General features: G+C 34.9%; 2 protein-coding genes across 14 annotated transcripts; one reads left to right on the plus strand and one right to left on the minus strand.

Annotated features, from left to right (window-relative positions):
- Positions 1-929: 929 nt before the first annotated feature.
- LOC107860045 lies at positions 930-7,181 on the minus strand. 12 transcript variants are annotated; one of them, XM_047407252.1, is made up of 6 exons: positions 6,947-7,107; positions 6,732-6,864; positions 6,092-6,207; positions 2,784-3,103; positions 1,443-1,541; positions 930-1,363 (listed from the first exon to the last, which is right to left on the minus strand). In XM_047407252.1, the coding sequence occupies exons 2-5, from the start codon at positions 6,840-6,842 to the stop codon at positions 1,471-1,473; spliced, it is 618 nt and encodes a 205-aa protein (XP_047263208.1). In that variant the 5' UTR covers positions 6,843-6,864; positions 6,947-7,107; the 3' UTR covers positions 930-1,363; positions 1,443-1,470. The 12 variants fall into 12 exon arrangements, with proteins under 12 accessions (XP_047263208.1, XP_047263204.1, XP_047263205.1 ...); XM_047407248.1 differs by having other exon boundaries at positions 1,443-1,607; XM_047407249.1 differs by having other exon boundaries at positions 1,443-1,607; positions 6,732-6,852; positions 6,947-7,103.
- A 1,975-nt stretch (positions 7,182-9,156) lies between these two features.
- On the plus strand, positions 9,157-12,765 carry LOC107860047 (putative Peroxidase 48). Of its 2 annotated transcripts, none has more exons than XM_016705247.2 (4): positions 9,157-9,820; positions 11,374-11,559; positions 11,918-12,083; positions 12,179-12,765. In XM_016705247.2, the coding sequence occupies exons 1-4, from the start codon at positions 9,581-9,583 to the stop codon at positions 12,625-12,627; spliced, it is 1,041 nt and encodes a 346-aa protein (XP_016560733.1). In that variant the 5' UTR covers positions 9,157-9,580; the 3' UTR covers positions 12,628-12,765. The 2 variants fall into 2 exon arrangements, with proteins under 2 accessions (XP_016560733.1, XP_016560734.1); XM_016705248.2 differs by having other exon boundaries at positions 9,157-9,667.
- Positions 12,766-13,231: the final 466 nt, after the last annotated feature.

Genomic DNA, 13,231 nt, shown 5'->3' on the forward strand with positions numbered 1-13,231 from the left:
CCACGCGATGTTACAATTACTGGGCCCAGCTAAACAAAGGGCTGCAGTTGGTATTTTAGGAAAAATGATTGGGCCTTTTTGTTGATAGAATTTAAAGAACAAACTTTTAATGGTATAGGTCAAGCAAATAATGCACAAATAATAATGAAATGATCATAAAAAACTTCAGAAATAAATTAATTACTTTAAGCAAACATGTTGACCTTAAGTTCCTTACTTTGTGGCTTATATGGAAGAGAAAAATGTCAACGGTACAAGGGGTTGTCATGAACATAATTGACATTTAACTCCTTTAAAATCAAAGATGAAGATCATGAGAAAAATTGTGAAGGTGCGGGAACTAATATTTACATGACGAAAAAAAATTAGTGGGAATCTCTTGTAACAATCATACCTTATATCGCTTTCGTGTGAACGTCTTCGTAAAATAAAATTCGTAAGAAAAATACTGTACTGCTTTGCACCCTGTATCAATACTACTATACTGCTTTAGACCATACATCAACCAAATTATCATCGTTTATTCAATTCATGAAGATGCTGGCTGCCTAAGAGTTGGATTGTATGGCATGATATGGCCTCTTTCTAGGGTAATGGCCACTCATTCCCTTTTTATTTTAACCCCTCCCAGCAGCTTCCACCCTTTTTGATCCCTTAATAACTCTAACTCACAATCTTTGGGTTGGAAGTAAGGGATCTTACATCAGAGGAACTATGAACTAAATGGCTGAATTTCAAACTTGAAAAATACTTGGATGAACGTTCCCCTTTTCTATATAAATTTAATCTGCTGGTGGATAAAATTTTCAGTGTCCGGTATTTGGAAAATCCCCAAATGTTCTTCACGAGTCGGGACTAATTTAATTCAATCTTAAAAGTTAACTCACGAGAAAAGAATTAATTAAACCCATACAAAGAGACAACGATAAGCTAAGAGAAGGATAGATATTCACATTTTCATTCAACATGAATAGGATTTACAGTAAAATGGCCGTATAAGCAAGAGTAAAAACAATCTAACTTGGTTGCTTTCCTCTTCTTCACATGTACACTTAAGATTTGAAATTTCTGAATTTTACTGTCTCCTTTCCTCCCAATCAAACACTAAAAAGCAGAGCACCTACCGCTCGACAAAACACACAGGTGGGGCTGCTGGTGTTATTCACGATTTTACTGGGGTTGTTGGATACATGCAATCACTATATATGCTGAACTACATGCACAGATGCTTGGGTTGCAACTTGCTACTGCAAAAAGTTGCGCTCACTTGTAATCGAAACAGACTCTCATGTACTCCTCCACATGCTTACTGGACCCACACCTAAATACTTGCAAATGTAATCTGCTTGAAGGTTGCTAACTGCTGAGCTGCAGATACAACACATTAGTCATATCCCAAGGGAGTGCAACAATAAAGTGGCAAAACACAGCAAGATCTTAACCTCTGCTGAAGACGATGCTCCGTTGCTGCTAAGTAACCCCCCGGCTTTTAATTTTCCCTTCTTTTACTGTACTACTGTGGAGGTTGTAACTTCTACTTGCTATCAATACAAGCTTCGTTTCAGCAACAACAATGAAAAATAACATCCTGCACAACACATCTATGCCTATCCCCTCTGTTAAACATCAGATCTAATAGGAAATACATCTTTGTCACTCAGCTAATGTGTTTGGACTGGGGGTGGAAGATGGGCAGTTCGAGCTAAATTTGAGCGCGTTAAATAGCCTAAATCAATAAATGGGTCATTGCTGATTCCGCCCAAGTCACTTAGGCTAAGATGGGCTGGATCAAGATGAGTTTAACAATGGGTTGTAGTCCAAGCCCCCTAACTTGACCCAACTTTTCTTTTTTTCTTCTTTCTTCTATATAATAGAAAAAAATATAATAGAAATATGAATAAACATTATCCAATGATTACCAAACAAGTCAAATCGTATGCACAAATTAAAGTTCATAAATTACGTACTCAAGAATTTCAATCTTTTCCAAATTAAAATCATATTAAGTTGCATGGCTAACCTTTTCGAAATCATTTGTAATACATGTTGAAAAACTTACGATTTCGAGTTCGTTAGTTCTAAGTTAGAATTTATTTTAGAATATTTTATCTATTGCCTCATAGTATCGAATTCAAAAAAATACTGTTACTAATAAAAATTACTAATATTTTAGCAGGTCCTTAGTTTCAATATTTAGATTTCTTAAATGTAAATACTTCTTCAGATATCTATTCTCAGTGTCCATGAAAAGTATTTGAGATAACAATAACTTCCAATTATGTACATATAAAATAAAATAAAAGCATATAAAAATAACATTAATTTCTAATTATATACATATAAAATTAAACCCATCTACTGAACCTTACTTCACAATAGAACAACAACGGGTGAGAAATTTTTAGAATTCGATAGACTAAATAATTGATGTGATAAAGTTTCGAAGTAACATGCCTAACTTTTCTTTTCTAATTTATAAGAATTCAAAATATACTCCAAAGTATATCATAAAATTCTTTTGGAAAGAAACAAGACTAATTTGATACCAATGATAAAACTCGTTCTACTTTCTATTGGGACAAGACATGAAGCAATGCTCAGCAGTAATTGAACAGACCAGTTACAAGTTCAATATGTTGAGCTAGTATAGGTGAACAAGATTCTATCTGCAAACAAAAAAGAGGGCAGGGAGAAAAGAATACCCTCACTAAAAGCTGGATAAGACACAATGGAGTTGATTCAGGAAGTTCATTGGCTTCTAACACTTGGTGGCGGCATTTTACCTGAATCATCTGATGAGGTTGATTTGTCACTAGATTTGCAGACTGCTTCGTCAAACTCCTCTTCTGTATTCATCTTTCTCTTCTTTGCTGCAGATTCAGAACTATCTTTCCCAGTTTCCCTTCTTTCCTCTTTCTCCCTGCCTTTTTGCTCTTTCCCTTTCTCTGGTTGAGGTCGAAAATCCGACACAAATAATGGTGCTTCTCTTCCACTCAACCGACAGAATACTTGTTCAACAGTTTCACTTATTTCCTTCCCTATCCCATTGTTATCCAAAATAAGCTCCCAAACTGATTTAGAGGCTTTCTCGAGCACTGAAGTCCTACATTAAAAATTGGGCAAGCAGAGATCAGAAACCGAAAAATGGCAACCAAAAATAAAAAAGACAATTTCATAAGGCGAGCACTTAATCTTTGCCTTCTACTCTTAGCATTGACTCAAACCAAAATGAGAACAGTGATCATCTACTCGTTCAGCCAGTAATATCTGAAGCATTCAAAATAGGAAAAGGCATTGACACTCTGATTTTATCCAGCTGAAAATTTGTCAAATCTCAACTGAGATGGTGTAGGCAAGATTTCCTGGGAATAATTCTGGTATAAATTAAGAAGAGCAGTGGCAAGCACTTGGAATTTTCAGCATCATTGCATCCTAAGCAGGGTATGTAGGAGCAATGAGCATATCCAAGTCCTGGTAAACATATAAGAACAGATTAAATCCGACAAACTTGGATATTGGACAAGATTCAGTTTTCTATCAAATACTCTACAAATGAACAACATTGATTAAGATCAAAGAATTTTCAAGCTTTAATATTAAAGCTTTGGTATCTCCAACAACAGACGTAAAATATCACGATCCTAAATACCTTTGTTTAAAAACTTCCATACCAATCAAACGCTTGCAAAGATGTAATACAAGGTCAAGGGACTTCCTTGAAATGCCTTTTTACTCTTCCTATATATTTGCACCATAAACCATAATTACATGCGCCACCAAATATATGTCCGAGTCTGACCTTCAACCAAAATGGTGTATTATAAAAACTATGTCTCAGTCTTAAGCTAGTTGAGGTCAGCTTAATGAATCCTCAAAATCATAAAATGCTCTGAGGTAGTGATATGGACAGCGTACACTTTACAACCCCACCCCCGGACCTCACTTTGTGGGAATACACTGGGTATGTTGTTGTATTTCAACTCAATCTTATGAGAAGACTTTGCACACAAGTAAAAAAACAACAAGTTCTGTTGAGAGAAAATGTGCCGAAAGTAGGAGGATCATCAGTGGTTCTGATAAGTCATCAAACCATAAGTTCATTCAACATGCTTTACTTGACTTTCCAATTTAGGTCGACAAACTCAATTTCATGGTCCCAGAGAAAGTCGAGAATTAATGCTGCAATTCAGCGTTAGAATGTTCTAAAATTTTTCAATTTTTTAAGGTTAATAGTATAGAGTATTCATCTTTTCTTGCACAATAGCGTATCTCCTATTTAGGAAAATTTTCTTATTTAGTAACTCTCCTTGTTTTATGCGATAAGAAGGTGCCCCCCAAGCTAAAGGCAAATTCTATAGAATTGCAATTTGGCCTGCTATGTTGTATGGAGCGGAGTGTTGGCCGGTTAAGAATTCTCATATCCAGAAGTTGAAAGTGGCGGAAATGAGGATGTTGCGTTGGATGTGTGGTTTCACAAGAGCTAACAGGGTTAGGAATGAAATTATTCGGGAAAAGGTGGGAGTGGTATCCGACTATCCGTGGAGGATAAAATGCGGGAAGTGAGGTTGAGATGGTTTGGTCATGTGATGAGGAGGGTTACGAATGCCCCAGTTAGTAGGTGTGAGAGGTTGGCCTTGAAAGGTTTCAAGCGAGGTAAGGGTAGACCCAAGAAAGACCGGAGAGAAGTGATTAAACGTGACATGGAGCAGTTACAGTTGACTGAGGACATGACCCTAGATAGGAAGATATGGAGGAAAAACATTAGGATAGAGGGAAAAGGGTGTGGATGAGTTGTAGTCAGTAATTAGGTGGACGTTGGTGTCCTTTGTTTGGCAATGTACAATGTTTTGTGGATGTCGTACCTATGTTATTTTATCAGGTTCTATGCTTTTGATGCTTTTGTATAAAACCTTGTATCTTGAGCTGGGGGTCTATCGGAAACAGCCTCTCTACCTCTTTAGGGGTAGTGGTATGGACTGCGTACACTCTACCCCCCAAACCCCACTTTGTGGGAATATACTGGGTTGTTGTTGTTTTAGTAACTCTCCTTGTTTCATGTAGTCTAAAATTTCCTATTTTCAAATTATTTGACTACCCTACATAACGAGTATCTTATTTTTGTTAATAACTAGTTCAGGTCCCTTTTGGTCCAGCTTTCAGAATCCAGTTATGGTTGATTTACTTCATTAATCTGGATTTTAGTCAGTTCAACTGTTTTGACATAAGGTTTTGAAAGATGTCCTTTTTTGCATTACAACGTTGTAATGTTAGTTGATATTTTGGCTTCAACACTATATTTCTAATTGTTGTGCTGGGAAATAGAGTCCTTAGCTGATACAGGTGTACCAAATAGCCCTAGAACTGGGGAAGACTGCATTTGATAGGTTGAATGGGTATTCGGGTTTGCTGCGGGGACTCGCTAGGTGCTAGTTATGCAGGGCCGGCTCTACCTATTGAGAAAATAGGCAACCACCTTAGGCCCCCAAATTTGAGGGACCTCATTTTCTTTTAACAATATTAGATTATATACTTTTTATAAAAAAATATTAAATATTATTTGTAGAGAAAATATATTTCTTATAAAAAAGTAAAGAATTATTAGAAGAAGTTTGATGTATATTTAAACTTTAACGTATTATGTCTCAAGAAAGATTAAATGCATTAGTTATATTGACGGAAAAAGAATTACTAGAAGAAATCACTATAAAAAAATATAAGTAACTTTGCATCTCAAATTTTTTTAAATATATACTTAATAAAAAAATATATTTATTTTTCTTAAAATTTAATAAAAAAGTATATTTATTTTTCTTAAAAATTTAAGACCTCCATTTGATTTTCACCTTAGGCCATCGAAGTGCTTGAGCCGCCCCTGTGGTCATGTCCTGGATTTGGGTCGTGACAAATATATCAGGAGTACTTTCTGATAGAATAACAACTATATTTGTATTTCCTGGTGATGAATAGTAAAATTTTCAGGATTTACCAAGTCCAAGATTCAAAAAATGATTCATTCAATTTTATTTCATGCTGTAAAATTGAACTTCTTGAGATAATGCAGAAGCCAAAGTAGAACAAATAACAAACATACTCAAGTTCTTGCCGCAGTGCATCAAAGAGCTCCCGTTTGGTCTGCTTTTCAGCACCAGGGGTGTTCAGAACTCTGCTTTGCTCAACCATCTTTATGGTGGTATTTTTCAGCTCTTCCTACATGACCAAAAAAATGGATACTCAGTGTAATAACAACAAGAGACTGCCGCAAGTTCAGGCAACCGCGTATACCCTCACATAAAGTATCTAAGTGCTTTAACAGAGAAAAAAAAATCTATTTTCGATATACATATTTTTACTAATGCATAACACATAATCAAACACTCAAATTTGGCCTCATCTGGCAAGTAATCACTCCAACTTTGAGAGTGCACATCTAGGCATCTCAACTGAACACTTCAACTCGTTCCTACTATCCCTCGTCGATACCCGATGTTGACATGACACATAAATTTTCGAGGCATCTATACAATCATTTTGTCAGTTGGAGCTTTCAACTGACACAATGGAGACAAGATGAGGCGTCTAGATATTCATACTTAAAAACTTTACTTGTCTGCTGAAGCCAAGTTTGAGTGTCGGATTATGTATTACGACGCATTTTACTAAACCTAAAATCATATTAGAAAAGAGCTAAAATCCTAAATAAATATCTGTAGCAAAACTCAAGGAGAACATACATTAGCTTTGAGCTGAGTAATGATCTTCAACCTCATGGAATCAATAGTTCCATCGTTCATCAGTGTTCCCATTACATCTTCAGGCGTTATGAAAGACGAAGATGATTCCATCGTTAATCTCCTGTTCAGTTATCTACAATGAGCTAGTTACACACAATTTGACAGAAAAAAAAAAATAACGAATTATATTGAATTAAACCCGATCACAAACATACCTGTAACGGAAGATAAATCGGACGGATGGATCGGGAAAATTGGTTTGTGCGCTGACGAAGAAGAAGAAATTAGGGTTGTTCTTTATCGGAATTTGGGGGGAAAAGGGAGAGACGAGAAGAGGGGGGGTATTGGATGAGTTTATAATATACGGTTTGAGAGTAAGTCAGTAAGACTTTATTTATTTTAAATTGATTTTTATTATTAATTTAAAATAGATATTTAAAATTATTTTAACTTAAAACACCTAAACTTAAGTTAATTCAAACAAATTCATACTCTTACCTTTGAATTATTTATTTTAATGCGATAGAAATTTAAATCAAAGAGATATAATCTTGTAAGAATAAAATTGACCGCAAAGGATGTGGTGAAGTGGATGGATTGTTATTTCTTTAATCAGATATCTCGAGTTCGAGCTTTAATATGGAAAAATTCTTAATAGGAAGTATACCCTTGAATGGGGCCTATCCGGTATGAATCTGAATTAGCCGGGAGTGTGATAGGGCCTACCCAGTGCGAATTCAAATTAATCAAATTTTAATGCGAATATCGAATAATAAAAAAAAAAGTAAGAAGAAAATTGAACTAATCTAAGAAGGCTAAAAAAGTATCATTTCCCTTCTTGATTTTCAGTCTTCATACCTCCTCCCTTTTTATCACTTCATGGCTCTAAAATTCCAAATTTAATAATTGCACAAGTTTGAAATCCTTTAATCTTTTCCTACGAACACAAAATCTATGAACGAAATTTTATAACTTTTTCTAATTATATTTTTAATATTTTTTTCTACAATCTTCTTCAGATATACTACAAAAGAAAAAAAAGAAATACCTTCCACAAGATACGTGTCATCAGTTAAGAGAAGCATGTAACACACGTATTATAAAATTAAATCTATAAAATATCTTGTGAAGGCGTGAATGATAATAAAACCCCTCTATAGAAATTTAAAGACAATCAACAAACATACTGAAATGTAGCTCTTCTAATATATCTAAAGATATTTTTCTGCGTGCATTTGAAAATTGGTCAAATTATTTATAATTTATTTGCGAAAGTTAATTTTATATAATCCATATGAATTCTTTCAAATGGTGAATATCACAATAGATAACTTCGTGGTAATAGGGGACGGAGATGTAAAATTTACTTATATAATGTTAATCTCAAAAATAAAAGCTATCATAAACCACAAGATGAAGAAAGAGACTTGCACTCATTTGGTCTATCATTTCTAGCAAACGAAAGCCTTCACCTTTCTTCTTTTTGTTGGATTCATTTGCATTGTGTATTTATCTAGATTTTTTCTAAAAAAATTCTTTTATTTTATGACATTCAGTTAGATTGGAAGTCACAAAAATATCAAAGTATAACCTTGTTCCTTTTCCTTTTTGGAAAATACACCACAAATTGTGCTTATTCTGTGATTGTATCAATAGAGCGAACAAGAAATCATCGTGATTTCTATTGAAGCATTGCTAAGTAAGCTTGCTTGTATAAGACTACAAACGAACTATATAAAATAATTAATAATAGCAGAAATCACATAATAAGAAACTATAAGGATAGTTATACAACTGCTATAAAAGACAATACTTTAGCATTACCTCTCATAAGTCTATCCAGAACCAATCTATCACACATTCGTGCATCTCACAAGTTATACTTTACAAATTGTACCCAAAATAACATTAACTATATAGGGTCGTTTGGTGTGCGCTTGATTGGAGGTATAACTTAGTCTTGAAATTATTTATTCCACCAATTATGTTACAGTGATGGGATAAGTTATTCAATGTATATGGTGGGATAATTAATTTTGATATAGCTAATCATGAAATTAATTATTTTGGAATAACTCTTATCAAACCAAACGATCCCTAAATATTATATTGACAAACTTAAAAGATTAAAATTACTTAAATAATATACTTCCTTCGTCCCAAATTATCCGTTCTAAATTGAGATGACACATTGATTAAGAAAAATAATTAATAATATGATTAGTTTATCAAAATATATCTATTAAATAATATTTATATTTTAATTTTAAAAAAAGTAATTAATGCAAGAACAAAATATGAAGAAAATTCTTTTTATCTTTTCTTAATTAATGAAAAAATAAGTAAAATAAAAAATTAAATAAAAAATTTATGATGAATAATTTGGGACGACGGAAGAACTCAATAGCCTTACTATAAAAGATAATGGACTATTTTAGACTTGCACAATCTTGACAAGGGAATATTATTTCCTCTGTGTCTTCTTCCTAGCCAATTTTCCCAATTCCTCCTAATCCCTTGCATTTCACTGTTCGTTCCTTGTAATTCCTCTCGATTTTGCTCTCAATTTCTCTTATCTCAATGTCGCAATTGAGCCAACGAGTTCGAAAACTCACTGCTAGTGGCGTACTCCATTTTTGCCCCAAAAGAAAAAAAAAAAAGAACAAAAAAAAATAGAACTTTCAAATTTTGGCGCTAGCTAGTTAGTTAGTTAGTTCTTTCTCTGTGTTGTGTGTGTGTGTATATATATATATATAGTGGTGTAGATTAGAAGGCGAGTCAGGCGTGAGTTGACATCAACACTTGCCCCATATCTACTTTCTCCTAACCCATTTCCCACAAATTTCAAAATGAATAGCAAGAACGGGGCTTTCATATCGGTTTTCTCATTCTTGGTTTTCTTACCTGTGATGGTGCAAGCAGTGACTGTACTTCCCGTAAGTATCCCGTCTCTCAGATATGGTTATTATGATGAGAAATGTGACAGTGTGGAGGACATTGTGTGGTCAAAGATGAAGAAAATTGTCCAGCTACAACACAATGCCCCTGCACAACTCTTACGACTTATGTTCCATGACTGTTTCATTGGGGTAATTATGTATTCATTTTGTTGCTTCTTTCTCAATTTCTGCGATTTTCTTGTTCGCATAGAGACCTATGAAATTCAAGAGAAGGATTTAGAGGACCTTTAGTGAAGGATTGAAGAGACTTATATTAAAGGAGGCGGGTGTCTTTGTGTTGTATTCTATTATGTTTGATGAATGTTGTTTCATTTGTAATGTTTGATGAATGTTGTTTCATTTGTAATTTTTGGAAGCAAGTCTAATGTGGCGTATGAGATGTTTTGAGGTTCCTCCCAACGTATTGTGGTGCTACTTTGGTATTGATCTTCATACGACCAAGAAAGCGAAGATTATCAATGTTTTTTGTGTCTTTTCTTCTGTTAGTTAGTTATGCAGTTCTTAGCTTTTTCTGGTTTGGACATTCTTTAGTGAATGTACCCAATAAAATCAAAATAGTTTTAATTACTTCCAATTTTCTGTCTCCGTTATTATTCGGTTACATGTTACGTGCGTGTATTTGATGTGAATCCATTTTCTGTATTTCTCTCAAAGCATTGTGGACGTTTCTCTAATAATTAGCCTTGTGACTTTTGTTATGTTGCATTCCGTGAACTTTCCGTGCCTTGTCTTAGTATTTTGTTTCAATGTTCTTAATTGCTTCAATTGGATCAGTTCCTGTCATGCTCCCAACTTACAGAAGTGTGTTCTTAATGAGTTCAAATTATTTGCTCTATGGTAATTGATCTGTGGTTTTGTCCATGTATATAATACTCCCTCCGTTCACTTTTACCTGGCCAATGAACTTTTCACATCCTTAATAAACAAAGTGCATATACCATCATAATACCCATATTAATTGGTGTGTAGTCTTTATGAACTTGGAAAATGGTTTGGGATAAGTAATTAATGATAAAGGTAAAACAAGAAAAAGAAATTAATTTTCTCTTGACATGCGTTAGTGAACATATTTTTTGTATAGTTGGACAAGTAAAAGTGACTGTATGGAGGACTTCTGTGGATTTTGTGTTTCTTCATATTCGGCATTGGTTCCTGATGTGTGCATGTTGCATTTGCATGTCTTTGACGTACTTGTGGATGTTTGCTACTTTATAATTAGCCGTGTGATCTTTAACATTTGTGATTCTTCATATGTTATCATGGCCTTTTTGCCTTGTGTTCGTAGTTTGATTCAGATGGAGGTTTTAACTCATCTAGTTTGGTCAATTGCTTTCGCAACTTTGAATTAGGACACATGTAAACACATATACTGTTAACTCAGCAGCATTGATTCTCTCTCTGCTTCTTTATTTCTGAATACTTCTCCACGTATATACCTATGTATGTACCCACTCTCCTTTTCCCACTTTTTCTTTGGTAATAGAAAGAGGATGGGATGTCATTACATCGGAAAAGTAGGGAAAAGTAGGGACGAGCCTTTAGAGTTATAAGGAAGTCAAGAAATGATATTAAGCAAAGAAGGAGCTCAAAGCTGATTGTGAAAACAATTCCAGAGAATGATTATTTTGTTTTTGATAAGGTAGACTTTCCGGACAATGAAATTTCGGCTCTATTGGTTTCAGGGTTGTGATGCATCTGTTTTGCTAGTTGGCATGAATGGAACTGTTGAACGTGACGCTATCCCGAATAAGACACTGAAAGGCTTCGATTTCATTGACATGATAAAGGATGAAATTGAAGAGGCATGCCCTGGGGTTGTCTCTTGTTCTGATATCCTCGTCCTTGCTACAAGAGATGGCATCGTTCTGGTATGAAGAAATTAACAATATCTTTTGTCTCTTTTTTTTCTTGGTCTTCGAACTTACTTTCTATTTTACATGGATTTGTTTGGTATTCACTGTTCAAGGCGCAATTAAAAGAATACAGTTGTAATTATGTGAGCTCATTTTCTTAAGATAGTTTAGTTAAAACATTTTGTAGTACATATTCAGATTTTTGGTATATAATAGAACAGTTTACATGTTAGCAGCACGCTATTGAAAATAAGATCATTCATAAAACAGTGCATTACGAGGTCGTCTAGCTTCTCAAACCAAATTGGCATTTTATCATCAAATATTGTATCTTTACTTTTCCGTTTCAAGTGCTGTTTGTCCTACATTGTAGGCTGGTGGACCGTATTATCCCGTGCTTACAGGCCGAAGGGACAACAATGAGTCATTCTTTGATATGGCCAATGCTGAAATTCCACGACCAAATGGGAATATCAGTGAAACTCTCAGGCTATTTTCACTCAGAGGATTTGATGAGAGGGAAACAGTAACCCTCCTTGGTAATCCCACTACTTCAATCTTCATTCGCTGCACCTTTTTTAGGAATTATACATACTCTGAGATTTATAATTTTTTTGTTCTTCGTCATCTGAAGGAGGACATAACATTGGGAGGATTGGTTGTGAATTTATTCGGCCAAGGCTCAGTAATTTCACGGGGACAGGTTTACCTGATCCAACAATTTCCCCCGACTTTCTTGAAGAGTTGAAGCGGAAGTGTCCACAGGATAACAACATCATCAACAATATGCTCAATGAACATACAACTAGGGGCTTGAGTGAGTTTGCTATATCCAGTGCGGCTTTCTTTGATAATCACTACTACAAGACTTTGATGAGAGGAAAAGGGCTGCTGTTTTCGGATCAACAGTTGATGGCTAATGAAAAGACTGCTGCAGCAGTGACAGATTACTCTTATGACGATGGGACTATATTTAGGACAGAGTTTGCTCATGCCATGGGTAAACTGTCAAGTATTGGTGTTCTTACTGGATCCGCAGGAGAGGTTCGACATAGTTGCTCCCATATCAATTCTAATCACTGAATAGACTAGATAATTCAAGACTTTTCCTAGTGTCAGATTTAGGAAAAACTTGGAGGACATATGAATTGTTTGTTTGGACGCTGATGATCGATCTAGTGACTATTACTATCTGATTTAACATAGTTTCTCATTCTTGCATCTATAGGTTCTCATTTTTGCATGTTTTGTACGTACAACAAATATGTGTCAATATGGCATAGCCAGACGACAATAGGATTTCGGAATTGTCTATGCAGCTAGCACTAAGGTCCCTTACGTACACTTACATTTTTTATAGCCCTTTTGCAGCAAAAAGAGGGGGTTTAAATCAGGAAGAATAAACTCAAGAACTTATCAAGATTTCTATTAAACTTCTGGAAGCATTAAACTTATCTTCTACCACCCTACTTGTCGATCGTAGAAAAATAATCAGTGTGAAAACTGAAAACCCTTTCTTTCCCTGATGTAATTTCAGTGCAAGAAATATATACATTCAAATCATGGAAGATGGTGATAAACATCGTGCATAAACAGAAGATTATGATTTAGCTGTCAAAATGGGTGGCCCAACCCAATTCAACCCAACTCTAGCGGGCCGCGGGTTGGGACGGGTTGGCCTTCAGAA

This window comes from Capsicum annuum, chromosome 2 (assembly GCF_002878395.1).
Source record: "Capsicum annuum cultivar UCD-10X-F1 chromosome 2, UCD10Xv1.1, whole genome shotgun sequence".
NCBI lineage: Eukaryota > Viridiplantae > Streptophyta > Magnoliopsida > Solanales > Solanaceae > Capsicum > Capsicum annuum.